The 18,903-nt window shown below is 48.6% G+C and overlaps 8 protein-coding genes across 8 annotated transcripts; 3 read left to right on the top strand and 5 right to left on the bottom strand.

The window, feature by feature from the left end:
- The first annotated feature begins 8 nt into the window (after positions 1–8).
- On the top strand, positions 9–2,529 carry F5891DRAFT_636516 (uncharacterized protein). The gene is made up of 7 exons (XM_041372594.1): positions 9–413; positions 478–945; positions 1,012–1,678; positions 1,734–1,914; positions 1,965–2,059; positions 2,118–2,401; positions 2,464–2,529. Exons 1-6 carry the CDS (start codon positions 317–319, stop codon positions 2,257–2,259), a joined length of 1,650 nt encoding a protein of 549 aa, XP_041231586.1. The 5' UTR covers positions 9–316; the 3' UTR covers positions 2,260–2,401; positions 2,464–2,529.
- F5891DRAFT_636904 (uncharacterized protein) lies at positions 2,464–4,854 on the bottom strand. The gene has a single exon (XM_041372599.1). The coding sequence runs from the start codon at positions 4,667–4,669 to the stop codon at positions 2,738–2,740; it is 1,932 nt and encodes a 643-aa protein (XP_041231585.1). The 5' UTR covers positions 4,670–4,854; the 3' UTR covers positions 2,464–2,737.
- A 115-nt stretch (positions 4,855–4,969) lies between these two features.
- F5891DRAFT_942555 (ubiquitin-conjugating enzyme) lies at positions 4,970–5,844 on the top strand (the record flags this gene model as incomplete). Its single annotated transcript, XM_041374431.1, has 7 exons — positions 4,970–5,002; positions 5,056–5,118; positions 5,179–5,256; positions 5,421–5,498; positions 5,562–5,589; positions 5,657–5,727; positions 5,785–5,844. Coding segments are annotated over 7 exons (411 nt in total), but the record flags the coding sequence as incomplete, so codon positions are not given.
- Positions 5,845–6,580: 736 nt separating this feature from the next.
- On the top strand, positions 6,581–12,027 carry F5891DRAFT_636825 (uncharacterized protein). The gene is made up of 9 exons (XM_041372598.1): positions 6,581–6,675; positions 6,798–6,926; positions 6,984–7,845; positions 7,895–9,307; positions 9,360–11,197; positions 11,246–11,383; positions 11,438–11,645; positions 11,699–11,709; positions 11,764–12,027. Exons 1-9 carry the CDS (start codon positions 6,662–6,664, stop codon positions 11,945–11,947), a joined length of 4,797 nt encoding a protein of 1,598 aa, XP_041231583.1. The 5' UTR covers positions 6,581–6,661; the 3' UTR covers positions 11,948–12,027.
- On the bottom strand, positions 11,898–12,862 carry F5891DRAFT_636776 (uncharacterized protein). The gene is made up of 4 exons (XM_041372597.1): positions 12,633–12,862; positions 12,453–12,574; positions 12,322–12,397; positions 11,898–12,275 (listed from the first exon to the last, which is right to left on the bottom strand). The coding sequence occupies exons 1-4, from the start codon at positions 12,768–12,770 to the stop codon at positions 12,108–12,110; spliced, it is 504 nt and encodes a 167-aa protein (XP_041231582.1). The 5' UTR covers positions 12,771–12,862; the 3' UTR covers positions 11,898–12,107.
- Positions 12,863–13,441: 579 nt separating this feature from the next.
- Positions 13,442–15,151, bottom strand: F5891DRAFT_636554 (uncharacterized protein). The gene is made up of 8 exons (XM_041372595.1): positions 15,088–15,151; positions 14,988–15,035; positions 14,819–14,885; positions 14,748–14,768; positions 14,545–14,691; positions 14,342–14,354; positions 13,844–14,278; positions 13,442–13,786 (listed from the first exon to the last, which is right to left on the bottom strand). Exons 3-8 carry the CDS (start codon positions 14,870–14,872, stop codon positions 13,602–13,604), a joined length of 855 nt encoding a protein of 284 aa, XP_041231581.1. The 5' UTR covers positions 14,873–14,885; positions 14,988–15,035; positions 15,088–15,151; the 3' UTR covers positions 13,442–13,601.
- F5891DRAFT_636655 (N-terminal glutamine amidase-domain-containing protein) lies at positions 15,146–16,237 on the bottom strand. The gene is made up of 5 exons (XM_041372596.1): positions 16,002–16,237; positions 15,762–15,951; positions 15,650–15,704; positions 15,534–15,597; positions 15,146–15,471 (listed from the first exon to the last, which is right to left on the bottom strand). Exons 1-5 carry the CDS (start codon positions 16,146–16,148, stop codon positions 15,277–15,279), a joined length of 651 nt encoding a protein of 216 aa, XP_041231580.1. The 5' UTR covers positions 16,149–16,237; the 3' UTR covers positions 15,146–15,276.
- Positions 16,238–17,260: 1,023 nt separating this feature from the next.
- On the bottom strand, positions 17,261–18,549 carry F5891DRAFT_1170249 (uncharacterized protein; the record flags this gene model as incomplete). The annotated part of the gene is made up of 6 exons (XM_041365504.1): positions 17,261–17,470; positions 17,568–17,959; positions 18,009–18,109; positions 18,157–18,365; positions 18,417–18,472; positions 18,509–18,549. 6 exons carry the CDS (start codon positions 18,547–18,549, stop codon positions 17,397–17,399), a joined length of 873 nt encoding a protein of 290 aa, XP_041231579.1. The 3' UTR covers positions 17,261–17,396.
- Between the last annotated feature and the right edge of the window lie 354 nt (positions 18,550–18,903).

The raw sequence follows: 18,903 nt of genomic DNA, 5'->3' as shown, positions 1-18,903 counted from the left end.
CACTGCATCGGATGTGCACATCGAACTTACTCAAGGCTTCATGTCAAGACTAGCGGCAAATCCTAATTTATCCATACAAAGCCACTGAAACACGGACTGGCCGACGCGCCGCCGCAGATGGTGCGCATCTGATACTCCTTGTCGCGCCAGGTCCGAGTCGTGCTCAGGAACGCAACGTATATCAACTTTCCGCCAGCCGCGGGTCCATCTTCTGCGACGCTTCAGTAGCACGCCCCTGCGCCTTCAACTCACACATCCATCAAGTTCACCCAGTGAAAGATATCCTCTCAAAAGACTGGGTAGAAACAATTCAAGCATGAGCGAGACGGACGTCAACCCTGTTCTCGACCGTGCAAGGGAATGGCGTAAGGGAAAAAAGAAGAATCTCGGTGACGATGAGGATAATAAACCCAGTGTGTCAATTCCCTTTACCACCCCATGTTGGCTTTTAGCGTCTCATTATAATACATATCAAAGTATCATCACCATTCTCGCTATCACGAGAAGGCAACTCACCTATCCAAATCAGACCTCTTGTCTTAACTTCAGCTGCCTCGTTCCATTCTGTCCCAGACTGTCCATTAAAGTCATTTAGGTCCGAGGGCGAAGAGCAGACAATGCCGCCCTCTTCCAGTCATGAAACGCCACCACTGACCAGTTCCGCCTCTCAGGATAGTCCTGAGGTAGAGACACGCGAAGCAGATGTTACTCCTGTGCGAGTGGATGAGGATAATTTCGCTCATCTGAACTACACCGCAATGAAGATTCCAAGACCTCCTGGAGCGTGGACTACTACGCCTGTCCTACTCAAACACAATCCGAGGGTGTCATCGCCACCTCCAGTCTCCTCTGGATTGATTTTGACGCCATCATCAACATTGTGGACGTCTCTGTCTCGAGCTAACTCTAGACTCGAGCGATGCTCAAAGCCTGAGGCCCCGGCAGGTAATGGCCTCTTCACGCCAGTATATCGTGTCCCGCGTACTGAAACTCTCCATGTGCGCACCCCAGCACCCCCAGGCGCGACCACAACTCAGATTTGGTCTAACGGGCAATCCAAGTCTGGTTCTATCAGAACAAAAAATAATATTCTCAAAGTGCGCTTTGATGTAACGGATTCAGAGGCGTCAACTGTTGAAGTTGAACAGCAAGTACCACCTGTAACCGACATACGCATATCTGCGCCCGACTCTCCACCCAATGGTAATGCATCACGGTCGTGGAACATCCCCCAGACAAGGATTAACATCGACCGTTCTTCTCAAGCTGATTTCGTAGACGATTCGGTGTTAGCTAAGCCTGTAACTCCTGGACGCCATATGATACCCGGTTCTCGTACCAACGCACCATCATCACGTCCACATAGAAGAGCCTTCATCGTGAAGCTTGTGGATGCATTCGGTCGAGAAAGGATTGACGAACTTCCGATGCCGATTGCGAGCGGGCCTGCAGACGCGGAAGACGTAATCTGTGCTTTGCCATCAGCTAAAACTCGTACTCGTGTCTCAAGCAAAAATAAAATTTGCGTTATCGATGCAACGGGGGAAAAAGTTCAGGAAGATGTCCGTGAACGCTCATCAGTCCTACATCATGATCCACCTATTTGTAGCACTGCGGCCCTAGCCCAAATGCGGCAAACGCTCCAAGAATGGGCTAGTGGGCTGAGTGATGAAGATAGGTGATATTGTAAGCGTGAGGCTTCGCAAACAAAGGCTGATTGATAGAAACTGTAGACCTCCTGATAATCTCGCATTGAAGCCGAGCTACTCAAAAGAACTCGAAGAACGTTCAAGGGCAGCGCGGCGTTCTCGGAATCAATTGGCTCGGACTCTTCGTATCGAATCGGTGAAAGAGTGTGAACGTGACTTGATGCACAAATATACCAAGGGAGCCGAAGACCGAAGCGGGCTTTTGGTAAGACAAAGACATTTGATATGATCCCATCTTATCATTCTCGCAACTAGCCGACTATCACTGGTGAAAATATCTTTTTCCATCGCCGTGATCTGGTTTGGGTGGGAGTTCTGTTACAGATTGTGTTCGTCCTTGCCATGTGGCGGTGAGTTTCTCCATTTCATATGGAAGTTTCCTCAGTGATCTGGAGAATGTCTGCATAGGTTTGCACACGTCCAAGCTGGCCATCTCTTTTGCGCCACCTATTATGATCCTCTATATCCAGGCTTGACCCCTCGCATCGGTGGACGTGCTTGGGAGAGGTGGGCTGAACGCCCTAATGCAGAGACATGGCCACCTACATGATTGTGTCGTCAACGTCACTTAGACTACCTCGTGATGCTTGCAGCTCTGGGAGTACTTTCCCACTCTGGACATCAGAGTAGGTTGCATTTGCGCCATGCAACACAATCTATTTGTGGAAAAGGGGTTGGTTTGATATCTGCAAGTTCGTAGCATTGCTCTCCACCGCTGGTTCATTGAAATTTAATTTGTGAACTACTTTGCCAGCCACTGTGTCCCCTGAGTCCCATATCCCGCTTGGTTTCATCCTAATCGCAACTTGGACAGTTGGATTGTGTTGAAAATTTTCATATGCGACAACCCGCCAAGGTTCCACACCCTCTAACGTCGCTCAGTGACGACCATTTCGGATCAATTTAAAATATATCGCGCTCTCGCGAGTCAAGAAGGTCATGATCACTGCCTCTGCATGATTCACATTTTCTCTCGTCCTTCACCTGCTATCTGATTGCACATGTGAAGTGATATACATTAATATATATTACAGTAGATCTTCTAGATCAATGTCCATGACGGAAGAACTATTATTTTGCGTCCGTGATTTGCGGTAAGGGCTTGCGGCATCCCTAAACACTTCGTCGTCATCGTCGTCATCGTCATTGTGATGATCGACGTCTGCCGCGAATCCATCGTGTTGCTCTTCTTCATCTCCCTCGACGACCTCAGAGTTGTACCCACTCTCCGCTTCTGGGATGTGATTTAAATCACCACTTGACACAGCTGTTGGTGCAGGGGAGTGTATCTGATCCATTCCACGCTCTATCGCTTGCGGTGTAAACGCGATCAAGACAGACGACCCGAGACGGTCATCACTGGAAACTGCGAGTTCCGTTGTGGAGCCGTGGGCACTCACAACCGAAGATCCTCGCAGCTCTGCGTTTTTCTTTGCTCTCTTCCGAGCTTCATTTTGCTGTCTACTTTTCTCCCTCTGCGCTTTCTTCTGTGCCTCTATTTTCTCGACCTCTGTTCTTTTGGCCGCATCCAATGCAGCCTCTTCTTCTTCTTGATCGTCCAGATCCCACTGCTCCTTCATGAATTCCGGGTACCGCTCGCAAATAGGACGCCAAGTCTGAGTTTGATTTGCATTATGATCAGTGTCCTTGAGCACACTATCTATGTCAGGGGGAGGCGGAAAGTCGAAATTTGGGCCTGGATTCAAGCGCACGCGGGCATAGTTGAACAAGGAAATGAATGGGTAATACCCCAGTGTTCCGTCATCAAAAAGGTTTTCTTTATGTTCTCGAGGGGCCCCTTCACGCGCTCGTTTCTTGTCTTTTTCCTTCTTCCTCGACGCAGGCGTCGTGCGCAATGGCAGGTAATCGAATAGGTCTTCGAACGCAATGCCTTGACATTCACCATTGACGAAGAACGCAATGTAAGAGTCTGGCAAGGTTGGTAGAGGGCGGAGAATAGGGGCTTCTAATACCTGACCAGGACGTACACCTCGCTCTGGGAGGTTTTTTGTTGATGCAGCTTTCTTGTTTGAAGAGGCGGATGGGAGTGATGCCGTATTGCTTGATTTATTGGAGAAGTCCATAAGAGCGATCATCTCTTTGCTCTGAGGATACTCGAGACTTTCGAAATACTCCTGGCCCTTGAACTCGATAGGGATGCGTTCACGTCGAATATGTGCGGGGTCGTGATTGTCACCGGGATCGGGTTTGCGTCGAGATGGAAGGGATATGTACATGCCAATAACATCCCCGCTACGGAAGGAACAACCATAAGGGCGAGGACGCGATAGATAGACCTTATCACCATTGTTGTCACGATAACCATACGAATATGCATCTAAGCCGACTGGACCATTCAAAGGTGCTTCTCGTCGCGCCCAGCCAAGTCGGACATGACTTCCCTGACGCATGTTAATATCTGGGGTATGAGTAGAGCGATCTCCTCCACCATCCTCGACGCGAACCTCCATATACCACTTGCCCTCACGGACGGGTGCATTACATCGCGCACTCCTGAACCCTCTTTCACCAATTAACCCCATACCATCAGGAGTGACCTTGACGAAGGAGCTGCGATCCTCCCAGCTGACTCTGTAGCTTGTGGGCAGACTTTCTATTGTTCGACATGGGAGGGTGGATCCAGGGGGCGAAACACCTGCTGGGACGTATCTGAAGGCCATACGGTTCATAGCAAGCTGTTCTGTGGTGTGATATACTACAGAAGTATCCATGAATGTAGGGAATCGCGATATTGCAAGACGAGGACGAGAGAAAAAGTCATTTCGGGTGGGTAGAGCAACATTGGCTGCTATGCTTGGGTTGTTTGGATCATTGGGTGCAGGAGATGCTTCAGGATGGGACGCGACCTTGCGTTTCTTGGAAGAAACCAACAGAGGAGTGGATGGCCTTGAACCACTTGGTCCGTCTACTATGCTCGAACTTGAGTCTGCAGCTACCATTGCTCGCGATTACCGGCTGAAAGCAAGTTAAGTTGCAACACAAACAACAAGTCCGGATTTGGTCGAGTTTGTCATCATTTCCGTTTTGGTCAAGTCACTGTCATTTCACTACTGAGTCCTAGTACCACTGTTGGTCCACAACTTAGTAGAAGACCCAGGATGACTGCCCTCAGGTATGAATTGCCGAGCTACTTATTGATTCAGGATCTCAATCGTTTACAGGCGAATCCAAAAGGTGCCCTTCCTCTCTTTCGTGAGGATGCCATGAACTTGACCTTCGCGCCCCTGGATGATGTCTAGGAGCTCCAAGATATCACAAACAGGCCCCTCGATGTGTGTAACCCGTGGCACAGCAGATGTAGCTTTATCTGACTGGCGCTATTTAGGGAATAACAGTCGAACCAGAAGCAGATAACTTACTCGTTTGGAAGTGTTCAGTGAAGGGCTCTGTAAGTATCATTAGTAGCATTTAAGTTCCCTCTCTTCCATTCACATCTCTGCGCAACAAGCCAGATAGCCCATATAAAACTGGGACATTTCACTTCAAGATCGAGCTTCCGACCAATTTTCCATTCAAGGCGCCGAATGTGAGTTATCAACCTTTATCTTCTATGCCGTTGCATATCCATCCATCCGAGTCGAACCCCGAAACGTTCCACTATGCTCATCAGTTCGATTGAGTTTCTAACCTTCATAGCTCTTACTTCGTTTTCGTGTCATTTACGTGGGGGTTCATCCACGGCATCACTAGGTCACATTCTTAACTAAGATTTACCATCCCGGCATCAACGAAGAGGGCCACATTTGCGTCCCCATTCTTCGTGATGAGGTGAGGCCAACGTTTCCTTCACCCACAGGGATAGTGTAATTAAGCTCTATTCGACCTGTCAAGTGGAAGCCATCAGTAACACTATCAACAGGTAAAACTTACCTCGGAAATATTCCCTGTGATTCTTTCGGGCTAATAGATCCATGCTTTATTTGTAGTGCTGGCGGTAATTCAAGAGAAAGTGAATAATCCAAGCCCGGACGATCCGTTCGAGCCTGAAATCGCTGCAGTGAGATTTTGGTCTTAGCCGTAATTGATGTAGACCCCTAACCGTTATGATTTTCAGTTGTTGAAGAACGATAAAGCAAAGTTCTTAGCTACAGCAAAGGAGTACACGAAGAAGTAAGTGGCGTCTTACCCTGTTTCATAAAGGGCTTCTTCCGTGTAATGAGGTATACTTACTGGCGTCAGGTACGCAATGTAGTCTTGGACGGTAGCAAACCGCTTCCCGCGACAGCTCTGAGTTATCCTGATGTAGTATGGGGACTCAGTAGAAGATAAAGGGGTTGTCATAAATGAATTTCGGTATCCTGCGGGCGTCACTGACATGATGCCCGCGTGTGTATTATTTACATACTTAAAGCTAGTTTGCTTCACTTCGTGTGAGCTGGGCGAAGGGAGTTAGATCTGTGTTCACGAGGCCTGGAACGAAGACACCGCAGCAGATATTGGTCAAGGATCTAGAATCTTGAAACTGATAGGGCTTGGCATGCAGGGTGTTGCGGCTTTCATTGGCATTAACGTGGAGGACATTCAACCATTCTGTTGAAAGCTAGACAACCTTTGAAGGAGGGAGCAAGTTCAAAACAGGATGGACTTGTTAGTAAGAGAGCGTACACCGCTTAAATTTTTGTGGCAATTTCCTGACGTGCATGAGTCTTCAATTCAGCTCGCTGAAGGCTCGGATGAACAAAAGCACATAAATCACACCCTCCTTCTTTATTCCGCTCACCGTTATCTTGCTTTACGTGTAGACTTCAGGTCCATCAGGATCTTTTGACGGTCCTATTCAAAGCAGTCTGAAAGAAGGATATTTTCCGTAAAGACACCAACTCGTGTCCACCACGTTGCACATCAGGCTCATTTCCCAGAAAAGTCTCGAGATCCAATAATCCAAGCGCCCTGCCTCGTGTACTAAACGAGGGTTCCTGCCAGCAAAAGCCATGCATCGTTTCCGGTGAGCCTGCTGCTCTCTACCTTTTCAATTACGAGCCTCATTCGCGTATCATATATCTCGTCACCTCACTGCTGCGATTAAACGGCTTCTTCGCTTTACCTTTTATTGTTGACGTGCCTTAGCAAAAGGTCCGACCCTATTACCAGAAGTCACCCTTTTGACGAAGACTGGTTCACACCGACATCTGAGCACAAGCAATTACTAGCACTCCCGCCTGCTAGTGACTTTCGGACGTCACTCATATTGCCAGAGTGCGTCACAGACCTGTCTTGTCAACCTTACAACTCTCTCACAATACAGGTTCCCAGTCTTACTCGCCGTTTCACGCTCCTTCGCTCCTCCTCCGGCGATCCTCTTACCCTTGACGATCTCAGGTCTAAGTTTGCGGAACAGAGAGCCCGTGGTGTGCCAAGCCAGATATCAGAGGAGGAAGAGGACATGATCCTTGAGACGCTGGGGCGGATGCGTACCAAAAATGCTGCGCCCAGTACCACTTCGAGCAGCAAACTTGAGGGCGGCTCTGGCGCTAATGCGACTGACCTAGGAATGGAATCCGACTACACTCATGAGCGTACCTCTCATATATCCACCACGACCTCTTCGACTACATACCCAGCTTCATCTGTTACTTCATCGCCGTCGCCGAGTTCGCGTTCAACAAAGAGGTACAGCAACAATCTTTTTGCATCTGGGCGGTTTCGCGAGTACAGCTATCTACGCTCTGTGTCGCAAAGAAGTGGCAGCAGCCGTGGCGCAGCCTCTATAACACCATCAGACTCCGATCATAGTCTCAGAGAAAAACCCTCATCAAATTACTCCGAGAGTTTGAGACCTGCAACTCCCGAAGGCAGCGGTCCTGTATCTTCAGTACCTTCCAGCCCCAACGACAAGACTCCCTTGGCTCGTTCCACGTCATTAATATCCTCTATCGAAGATTTTCCTTCGCAGGCGCTCGCGGACAACAACAAAAATAGCACACATCCATCAAGTAACAGTTCTGTCAGCGTTCAGCGCGTTGAACTTGCTCTGGAGTGTGTTATACGGGATTTTGAAGAGGAGGCCGAGGATGAGATACTCATGCCTAGAACAGCACATCCTGCTCCACGGTCGAGTGACGTAGAACAGTCGAGTGCCTCATCTCCAGCTAGTGATTCGACGTCAGGAGCTTCGGTGGGGAATTTGATTTCTTCAAGAACTTTATACTGAACCATGATGTCAGACCCAATCACCCAATGACTACGAAGGTGGAACCGCAATATCATCAGATAAACAGATGAACATTGACAACGAGAGGCAACGCTTTTCCCCAACCCCGCTGGGTCGTGCGGGTACCATCTCCCCCACCCCTCGTCTTCCAGGTTACATTCCCGGAATGCCTCGTCCCATGACGCCTCGTGATCCCTCATTTGACTCTGATGATGCGCGTGCGCATTCCGCAACTCCACGTGCGATGTCACCTACGCTCCCAAACGTGAATGGAGCATCACTCATCACCACCACCTTCACTTCAAGCTTACTCCGGCGAGGTTCAGACGCATCTCGTAGCACCCCACGACCCATCTCACCGTCCGTGGCCCCACCAGCAAGCTCGTTCTTGTCACGTAGTGCTGGTGGTCAATACTCGTCGGACAGTCAACGCGAGAGCGCGAGTGGTACTGATCAGGAAGCCTCTGTGTCATCCGCTTTCAGGAGGAAACCTGTATCTCCATTGATGGGCTCCGCCTTCCGACCCATGGTCGTATCTTCTCGACCGGGTACACCATCGAACATCACTTGGAATGTCAACTCACCCTCTAGTACACCTTCTAACTCCAACCGCACTCACAGCAGGCGGGGTAGTTCTTCTAGTCACAGTCACAGTAGAAACGGTAGTTTGAGCACGGACACTGATCTTCAGTCTAATGCAGATAAATCTAAATCTCCAAACCGGCCAACTCGAGTGCCTGTGCCTTCTGAGAGTCCCGTTTACCCTCAGGCGCCCAATGCTGGAGCGTGGAATCGTTCGACTAGTCCTGCTCCTGTGGACCATCGTTCCCCCTCCAGCCTTTCAGGTGTCGTCAACTATGGGTCCTCGCGTTCATTTTCGACCCGCAGTATGCGGTCTCCCACTCCCACTCAGTCTCGGTCCACTACCGCCTCTCCTGCATTCTCTTCAAACGACTCCCCGAGCTTCAACCATGCCACCGTCCGTTCATCAAAACATCATCACAAATCATCATCGCATTTCTCTCTTGGACTCTCTCAGCCTGTTGCCTTTTCGGCATTGACCAACTCATCTCAGTCTTCACTGGAATCCACTGGATCCAGTTATCACTCATGGTCTGCTGAGCAGAAGAAAGATGTAACTGTCGACCTCTTCAGTGATGTCGAACAACAGTCCAGGTGGCATGATCTGGACAAATCTAGCTCCGTCACTCCAGGTAGCTTGCAGGATGATGATGACTTTGAGGACATCATACGGCGGTATGCAGGCCTGACAAAATCCGATTTTGTGGTCATTCAAGACAAGCTGGTGAGCGCTGCGCGCGCAAAGGAAAATAATACAGAGCCTCGAGAGCGGACCAATTCGCTTCGGAGACGGAGGCCATCGACCTCACAGTCGAACTATTCTCAGAATGGTCGTGATAACCGGGTCTGTCCTCTTCTCTTACTCCACTTTACTTATGGCTCACGACCGGTCACAGGTTGCGAGCCCGCCGCCGAACCAACCGGCTGCTACCCAGGCGTCCGCTACCGGACGGCGCTCCCCAGCGCCTGATCAAGCTGCTAAGGCTCATGCATTACTTGACTCCGTCGTGGGGAGCATCCCCCGCGCACCTGCGATTGGCGTCGCGACCGATAACAAGGTAGAATTGGAGGACCCCTCAGAGATCAAGGCGTCCCCTACCACCACGCGTCGCAATAGGGATCTAGCTCGTGCCCTTGGATTTGGAGACGAGCAAGGAACTATAGAATCACCGCGGGACAAAAGTCCACCTGTAGAAGATGTACCACAGCCTAGTGATCCACCGCAGACTCAGGTGCCACCGGCAACAACTCCCCAGCCGGTCGCGTCACTTGCTCAGGATGATATTCAGTCATCGTCCAATTCACTCCCATTCCGTTCCGCTTCGATATCAAGTCCTGGACCATTGATGGATCAGGCCGAACTTGTAAATGAAGTTCGGCGGAAAGCAGAAGCTGCTACTGCTGCGTTGATGAAGACCTCTTCTGGCCAAAGATTTACTGATGCCAATGCCTCAAGCGTATCTGTGACACGGAAAAAAATCACCCCCAGCCAGATATCTGCACCCCATTTAGTGTCAGCACCTACCAGTGTAGAAACCATGCCTCTTCCACAACAGCCAAAGACTCCTCCTTCTGCTCTCACTCATCAGCCTTCTCTGAATATCACCCAGAGGATGAGGCGTCTCCGTAATACTCTGAGAGTCAAACAGCCAGTTTTGAGTGGTGAAGAAGTTACTCCCTTCCCTCTGGACCTCCAGCCAAGAACTGCACCGCCCCCCTCGGCTTCTCTGAACCGCAGGCCAACATTACCTCTTACCAAGGGTTATGCCTACGGAAGCTCAACAGATTTGGGCAAGGCTAAGTCACCGACATCAATATCTAGCCCCCCGGCCTCAGCTACCCCTGGCCTAAGAGGCTTTATGTCCCGCTTCCGAAAACGTGCAGCAGATACTCAAGCTGAAAATAGTAATGGGCTGTCGCGAGCTTCTCCAACCACTCCTTCTCCGACGACTTCGTCACATCATGGTCAAGGCCTACTTAGTTCTCCCGTTAATACCGTTTCACCCACTTCGGCACCTGTCCTGGCTTCTACTTCTGTGCCTATAGTAGGTAGCGTTCGGCCAAGCATCGACGGAGCGCCAGCGATGGCCAATGATTCTGCTGCCGTCAAACAGTTGTTTGAGGCAGCTACCAATCTTGGTCTTGATCAAGCCGCATTAAATGACCTGTTAGCACGGTCCGCCTCAGTTTCGTCACGCACAGCGGGCTGGTCTCTGTCAAGGAGTACATCAAATAATGCGGCAGGCTCATCCATAGCACGAGGTGACCTCTCAGCCATGCGATCTCGATCACCTCTCCCAGAACCACAATTTAGTGATGATGGCGGCATCAGCAGCGGAGGAGATGATAGGACTGTGAGAAAACTCTCCATTCGCAGAGCGGGGGAATCCAGTCACAATCATCAAGGCATTCCTGAGAATCCCGCTATTGTCAGGAGAACGCTTATCTTTCCCTCGGACTTTCGTGCATCTAAAACGGACTTGAGCCAGATGGCGCGTAAGCCTTCGGGTAAGCGTCATCGTCGGCCGGGCAGCGCCACGTCTGCACAGTCTGGTCGTTCAGTACATGACCGCGCACCTACCCCACCGCCACCGAAGTCAAACGGAGGAAAGCGATTCTCAACTGATCGGTCACCTCCTTTACCCACATCAATGACCGCCCAAGCTGAGGTTCTTTTAAATCCTTCAACGTTAGGTGCACCTGTCGAGAAGCCGAACTCTGCGTATGATTCTCTGTGGGTAATTATTTTGTCCGTTTTTCCGTGTCTAATACTTAACATCAGATACGACATGTACGCTGGTGAGAGCAAAAATTCAAATACACCCGCTGACGATGCGGTGGACATTGGGAGCTCTCATGAAGGTCATCCCGACGGTGCTGCCCTTGAACTGATTGAGATGGCAAATGGCGAAACCATCTGGTGTGTACTGTTCTCTGGGTTTAGCCCATCCACTGGATAACTGACTGTTTTTAGGTCAATAGTGAACGGCTTGCGTGACGACGACCTTGAATCAGCTTATGCCAGTAGAACCAGTCTTGCATCCGAATATTCTTTGCGCGATAACACTGAAGCCCTGCAAGTGTTCGTAAAGGAACACGGCAGATCGACGTCAAAGGGTAGTGGTTCGTCGTTCCTTTCTCGCAAAAAGCCATCACAGAGCAAGAATCGACCTGAAACCAAGGTGAATGGTCTTGCATCATCATCAAACACCACTTTTCGCTAACGCCGGAGCAGGTTTTTTATAGGTCAGTTCTTGCGCTTGGTACGCAGAAGTTCGGTACTAATTGACTAACTCCAAGTTCGTCCACTCATATTGGTCGTTTGATCGAGTCACTTTCCCAGGGAATGGACGCCGGTTCATTCAATTTTGGTAACCTACCCCCTGACCGCACTACCCCATTATCATTCCACTCTGACGCCGATATGCATTGGACGGTTGAAGAAAAACTGGAACACATGCTGGGATCGATGAGAAATCCTTGATTGCTGGAGTTAATAATCGTTTATGCTATATTGATCTTTTCTCGTCAGCTTGGTCTTGCTCACATGGAGAATTTGTGTTTACATTGGGCGTTGTGATATTGATATTCGTACAGAGGCAGTAATACATGCATACATATTCTTTGTCATTCCAACCAACATCTCACCCGGTCCAATCTAGCCACCTATTGAGATTCAAAGTGATCAAGGCTTCCAGCAATAGAAGGTCATGACTAAAGCTATATTGCAGTGTTCCATGCGAAGGACCAATTGGCGTGGCTTGAGAGAGCTTCTGGAACTTGGCGATTCTTGTATTGGGTCCGGAGAACAGCTTTTGATAACTCAGCATGATATTTGAAACATTGTGATTGACTTGCCTCGTACGACCTGGGGTCAGTGTGACACTTTCGCCATTCGTATTGGCGACCATCGGCAGAAGGGAACCTACGAGCGCTGAAAATTGACTTAATATTAAGGCATCATTGCCATGGTATTAATGCCGACTTACGATGTACTGGATCCCTGTTGGACCAGGTGTGTCATTGGAATTTCACGATCACCGATAGTTGCGACACCGAGGCCACCGTCTGGCCAATCCAACACTGCAACGGGACTGCGATTGCTAGATATCTGTAATGAAAATTCGCAAGTTAGACGTCGCCTGCCAAAGTTTGAAGACGGCACTGACAGTGGTGCGTGCTGAGGAAGGTGGCAAGTACTGTGTCTCGAATTCAAAAAACACTGGCTTGGTGTCCTCGCCGATGACGATGCAACCATTGCGAGGATCATCCCTTCCAGTGAAGTAAATCTCGAAGAAGTGGGCCATTGGAATGTAGATTGGTTGTTTTTCATAATGCTAGATCACAGGCTTTATATCCCCGGGGAATGACGAGCAAACCGCAGGTTAACGCAACTCGTGATACTCAGTCACGGAAATTGGATATTATTTCGATCATGGTGTACTTCGAGGAGCCTGAAGAAGACACGCATAGATAGAGCGATGCAAGGCGATGCATTGTTCATCTAAAAGCCGCGAAAAGTTCCGGCATCGGTTCAGCGTCATCACTTTTGGGATTGAGGTGGACAATTCGAGGAGTCCTTCATCCGGCATGTCAAACAGCGTTCTGCTACCTCTCGGAACCTGTTTTCTACTATATTGGGCGACTAGCCGGCATCTGACGCGCTATGCGTGGTATTCGTGCAGAACGCGGGATAATTTGTGTACTTGGATTAAAGGGTTTGTGGGGGAGGTGGAGGCGGGCTTCGGGGTGTGTCACCGGATTGATTACGTGACTAAAGACAAGACCGACTCAGTACTGAAGGATCTGGGTCATTGAACCAGTTCATGTTCATTCAATCGATAGGCTCATCGAACAAGTGTCGGAACCTGTAAAAGGTAAGTAATACTTCACAAGTTCCGGAGCGTTCTGCGCAGCTAAAAGGCTAATATTAACCACACTGCCAAGCAAATTGCCTATCAGGTATACACGATCGACATCGTATATTGAACCTGGCTATTTGTAGGGTTTCACTGGAAAGTAACGCTGAGCATTGCTGCGCGAGTAGTAATCTGGCGATAGTCAACGGGCAAAAAATAGGTCAACTGGGATTGCAGGAGTAAAAGTCACGTAATACGACTTTCCAACAAGATTCGGCTTCATGAGTTGACCTTCCATAGGGGCCGCTTTCGTATTTTTCGAGTGACGTGAACGGCGCTTCCACCAGGATGCCCTCCGCCGAATGCTAAAACAACCGTTTCTTCTGCTCCGTGCCCTCGTGCGATCCCTTTCTTCCTCATCTCTATTACATCCTTCGCAAACTTAAAACGGGTTTGATCAGATCCTGTGAATATAAAGATAAATGTTCGGTACAATGTTAATGACCGATAGCAGCATTTACCAATTTCAAACGCGCGTGATTCGACCGCCAATTTAAACATGTCGAAGGGCACAAGGGAAAATACACGCAACAGTGTGTCACGACTAGTGTGGCCCTGTGATGGGTCGGACTCGGATGAATTAATTTCCAGGACGTTTGGGAGTGTCACCACGAGGAAGTGAAAAACATCATCTCTCAATCTTTGGGCAAAATGACCAAAGACAGACGCAAGCGATAGTTCAGGGGTGAGAGATCCATCTGGTGATGAAGGGATCGTGTCAATGAACTCGAGCCATTCATTGATTGTCTCCACGGTGATCGATTGTCTGCATGCATCATACGCATAACCGCATAACTCATCCATGCCTCCAAGAAGACAACCAGCTGCGAGTACTCCTCGTGCATTGTCGGGCCGAATGAGACTTAGCGAAACCGATGAATATAGATATCCTAGCGCTAGAAATGCCCCCGGAAATGAACACCAAGTAAAGACATGATCAAGGACACGATTGTGCATACCTATGGCAAAGCCCTGCAGGGGTAATAATAATTCTGTCAGCTCCTGTAGTTTCTAGATGACAAATTCCGCCCAGCACGGGCTCCGAGGACGGTGGTTGTACACGATAAGAAAATAATATTTGAGTCAAATATGACCTTCGTATCTCTCCCCCGCGTTCGGTGGCCGGAAATGAACGGAGTAATAAGTAAAATGGCACACGTACTTCTTGGGTAACCTCTGGATCATGTTCAAGCTGTACATATATCACACGCTGAGCTCCGGACTGAGGTGAGGTTGACATAAGATGCGCTAGCAATGGCGATTTTGAAAGAACGATGGCGTGAAGGCGGTAAGTATTTTGATGCACATGCTAAATAAAAAATATGTATTAGGTACGATAATATGATGTGATGAAAATTCGCCTACCAGTATGGTATCGGCATAATTCTGGAAAGGTGAAGATTAGGTTGCGTCTCCTAGAAAAATCATGTACATACGCCAGTCTGAAATCCCGCATGATACAAGTGATGTACAATCTCCTCGTTGTGCATTTGGTACGGAGGACTGCGTAGGTTGGGTAATTTCACAATTACCACGCGTTCGAGTGGCGAACCCAAATGTCAGAAAGTCGCACGCAAGGAACAGACATCAAATCAGCCGACTCACTGCGAGAAACCATTCTGAGCCCCAGTAAAATTCGTCGGCTCACGGTGACTACCATTGAATGAGCATTCTGACTGTCCGGTAGGAGGTGTGAGCCCGTTACTCGAAAGGTCATTAGTTACTATGGACGTCGATGATGCTGCATTCATCGCAATGAAGAAAACGAAAGAGAACAATAAGTGAGTAAAGGTTACTACTTGCGTGTGCACTGTGCAAGTTGGTACCAGCGAAGAACCAAGTCACGCTGCACGTCACATGTCACGGTAATTACACCATGAGTCTATGACTATTACTATGCTTGTGAACACCAGCTAACGAACGTCTCTCGATCCATCACTGTCCCGTATCCTTTAGATGACTCCATCGAAACAAAATGAGTCATGAGGTTGTTGGTGAAACCGTGTGCAGCAGCTAGGGGTCCACAAACAATAGGGTAAAGGGGTGGCGGAGAAATATACTGATTCGATGAGTCGGCCGCGGGAGATAACTGAAATTGAGAAGAGTCCATCATTACAGGTCGCACGCAAAGTAAAGATTCTTTTTACCCACCATATGAGATCGGTCCGATGCAAAAGAACGCAGGTATTCTTCTCCAGATATAACCCTGAAAAGACTAATAAATGATGTTAGAAATTCGATACCGAGCAAAACGGGGGCAGACATACCTACGATACTGTGGTGGTATGTCTGAATCTGGTGGGAAGGTCTTCTCAACATACTCTTGACAAGATCCGGGATTAAATTGTCATGACGCCCGTACATTATATATCTGCATACCTTCCCAACGACTAGGCATCTCCAAGATAGAATCGAAATCGTAGATCCAAGTTTCCTCTTCGATGCTTAGCGTCGTGTTGAGCAACCCACGATGAGATTCTAACCGGCTGCGCAGAACCAAGACGGCGTGATAATCCCAAATTACTGCTGTATTTGCAGCAGGCGCCTTGAGTTGACTCCAAAGGGCAACCTAAACTTTCTGTGACATAAGGTTCACGTATTCGGCTGTACACAGTTTACCGTCTTGGTCGCATTCGATACGATGACAGCAAAAATGTCCCATGTAGCTTTTACCTGTGCTTGTTCCAGAAATCGATGCACAAGGAAATATATGTTTTCCTCGCAATAGCACGAGGTATATGGACTGTCGAGAGGTTTAGGAAGCATTGCTAGTTGGAACTCCGACAAGCACGATCGTCGCCCTACTACTGACTCGGAGGAGCTCCCGGTTGGATCTCGGTCCCGTATCCTCGCGCTAGTTGGAACGCTCCACCGGACTGGACCAGGGAGTCCCGTCCAAGCTGAGCCTTGATGTCATTTGTCATCATCGGGGCACATGATATTTTTCAGTTCACGCTGTGCTTTGAACGACTCGATCCGATACTTGGCCGAGCCTGTGTTTGATAAGATATGGGAAATGCCGAGAAGGCAATGCAGGATATTATTGTTCATGAATAATGGGGGACAGCACGGATCCAAGACCTGCGTTATCGTTGTCCGCGTGTCATGTAAGCATTCATGTAAATTTTCGACTTACTACATCCCACCACTCAAGGCACAAGCCTTAATCACGAGCACGGTCACAAGGAAAAAAGTGCCACATATCACACAGCCTTTGCGTGCTGAACGGTGGTGCAAACTCGGTCGGGGGTATTGATCTCGTCCCGATCAGATCATGATCGATCAATAAGCTTTTGATCGATTTTCTTGATAGTGAGTCCGGGGTGCCTTAGTCTCACTGTAGATTAAGATTCTCCCAGCGTCCAATCAAGAATTTGCCAATCGTGACCTACATAGTTTGAAGAAGGGGGGTTAGTATGTAGGCCTTCAATCAGTAGAAAGCTTGCTGAGAAAATACCTCACCTCGCTCTTGTTTATCAGGTTGCTGTTGGCGTGGTCCACCGAGCAAGGGTCCAGGAACCTTGCGAACGAATAATAGTCATCTAAAACGTCGTGTCTTCAAGGCCGACGGTCAATAAATTTAGTGCTCACGCAGTAGAATAACTCTGTAAACTGTAAGCGGCATCGGCGGATAAGTATCTAAATTTCACACAACACAGGAATTTATTATCATCTGTCCGGAGGTCTCTCGTAGGACAGTGAGAACATTTAGCACTCGAACCGCGTAAGTGAACTGCCTACAGACCTCTAACTTAGCAATGATAGGCGGCACGGCTCGGCAAAAAATTCACGTTCTCGCGGCGATGAGATCGATATTTTGAGAAAGTACAAGGAGAGCTCAAGACAGGCGTCTGGACACGTCATGAGGTTGTCACGGAGCCAGCCAAAGTGCGAGAGGGGGAGCATTAAATTGGACAGCATAGCTTTCCGCGCGAAAAGCACGAACGTTTGGATATATGGATACTCCTGAAACGATGATCAATTAGATAGGAGATGGATATTTATTTCCATTATCTAAGAACTATTCGTGAGCAAACAAGCAGCACTCCCCAAGTGTCTGCGTATGTCGTGGAAATCGACATCGTGAGCTGTAAAACGATCTATAATCAGTACCGCTCAAGTACATGTTGGGGAGGCAATTGCAGAATTCGGAACGCCTCCTCAGGATAGCGATGCTAAACTCACAGTCTTCGACCTCTCCCCATCTTTGAATCTGACTCGAGACTTCAACTTGTGCAGCCACAGCTGCTTCTTCAACAGTGATATGCCTCTTCACGAGGGCAAGCGCAATCAAAAAAGATTTCGTCGTATATGTCACGCGTTCCATGGCTAGAATGGTCAATGTGGTCCCCTTAGCTTCAATGATAATTTCATGGCACTCACCAGCCAACTCCCAGGGATCCATCTCAGTCAAGACGGTGTCAAACTTAGCTCGTGTTTCTGCCGATTGTGAATGGAACAAAATTGAGGTGAAGACTTGTATGTCGATGTTGAACGTAGATGTCGCCCACTCGATCAATGGATCCCAGTGCTTGTGCTGGAGTTCTACCAACGGAGGTGGGTCGTCGTGATGAAAACTATGGAGTCATGATCAGATTGGTCGGTCTTGTGAAAATAAACACGCACCATATTGTATCAGTATCCAAGTAATCGAGAAGAGATTCTCGCACTTCTGAGCATGTTTTTTCATCCTGGAAGGCATCGATGGCCCGTGAGGCTATGGAAGTCTGTGCTAGTCAATGACAGGGATTATATCATCGCTGAGCACTCATACCATGGGAAGAGCATGAGGTTTCAGCAAAATTTCCTGGTTTTCCCATTCGTTTGCAATAAGTGTTGCAACTAAACGCTTGTTTCCGGGTAACAGCAGGGTATTGCCAGAAGGTGTTTTCAATGCTCGCATGTCAAGCGTCACAGCGAGTCCGTCATCTCTCTTTGAGATTCCTACTGTCTCCCAAAAACGTTTCAGGGTAGCCTCAGCACCTAAAAATGCATAAACAGATGCATCACGACAGCCAGTCTTGCAATGCTCACGATTTGTCTCCGACACCACCGTGCCATCGGGGGGTAACGAAGCAGTAGCGAATGACCTAGAGAAAGAGTGTACGCTCGGGTTACACAAGAACCTTACACGAGCTGTTGACCGTGAAAGTAGCCTGCAGTACATGGTATGACCGACGAGAAATTTACGAATTGAACCTTGAAACCAGTTGCTCTGTTCAAGTTGAATAATATATTTGGCCCTCTACGCTCATGTAAGCTCAGTGACTAAGTACCTCGCTAGGCTCAGTGCGAACAATGAAGCAATCAAAGCAAACGATTGTAAACTGTTTGGAAATAAGTAAGAGTAACTAGCAGTACCTGTGTGTAGATTTCAAGGTGATCCGGGCCCAGCATCGATCACAAGAACACGCCGTTTGTACTCTCCGTGACCCGTCATACCTACATGATTGTGACAAAAGACTAAGTTAAATCACAAACACGTGACGTAATACACTCCGCTGTGACGCGACCGTACTCT

The sequence above is a fragment of the Suillus fuscotomentosus genome (assembly GCF_016647785.1).
Source record: "Suillus fuscotomentosus strain FC203 chromosome Unknown F5891scaffold_6, whole genome shotgun sequence".
Taxonomy (NCBI): domain Eukaryota; kingdom Fungi; phylum Basidiomycota; class Agaricomycetes; order Boletales; family Suillaceae; genus Suillus; species Suillus fuscotomentosus.
The sequence above is the reverse complement of the archived record's forward strand: the minus strand, read 5'-3'. Positions and strand labels throughout refer to the sequence as shown.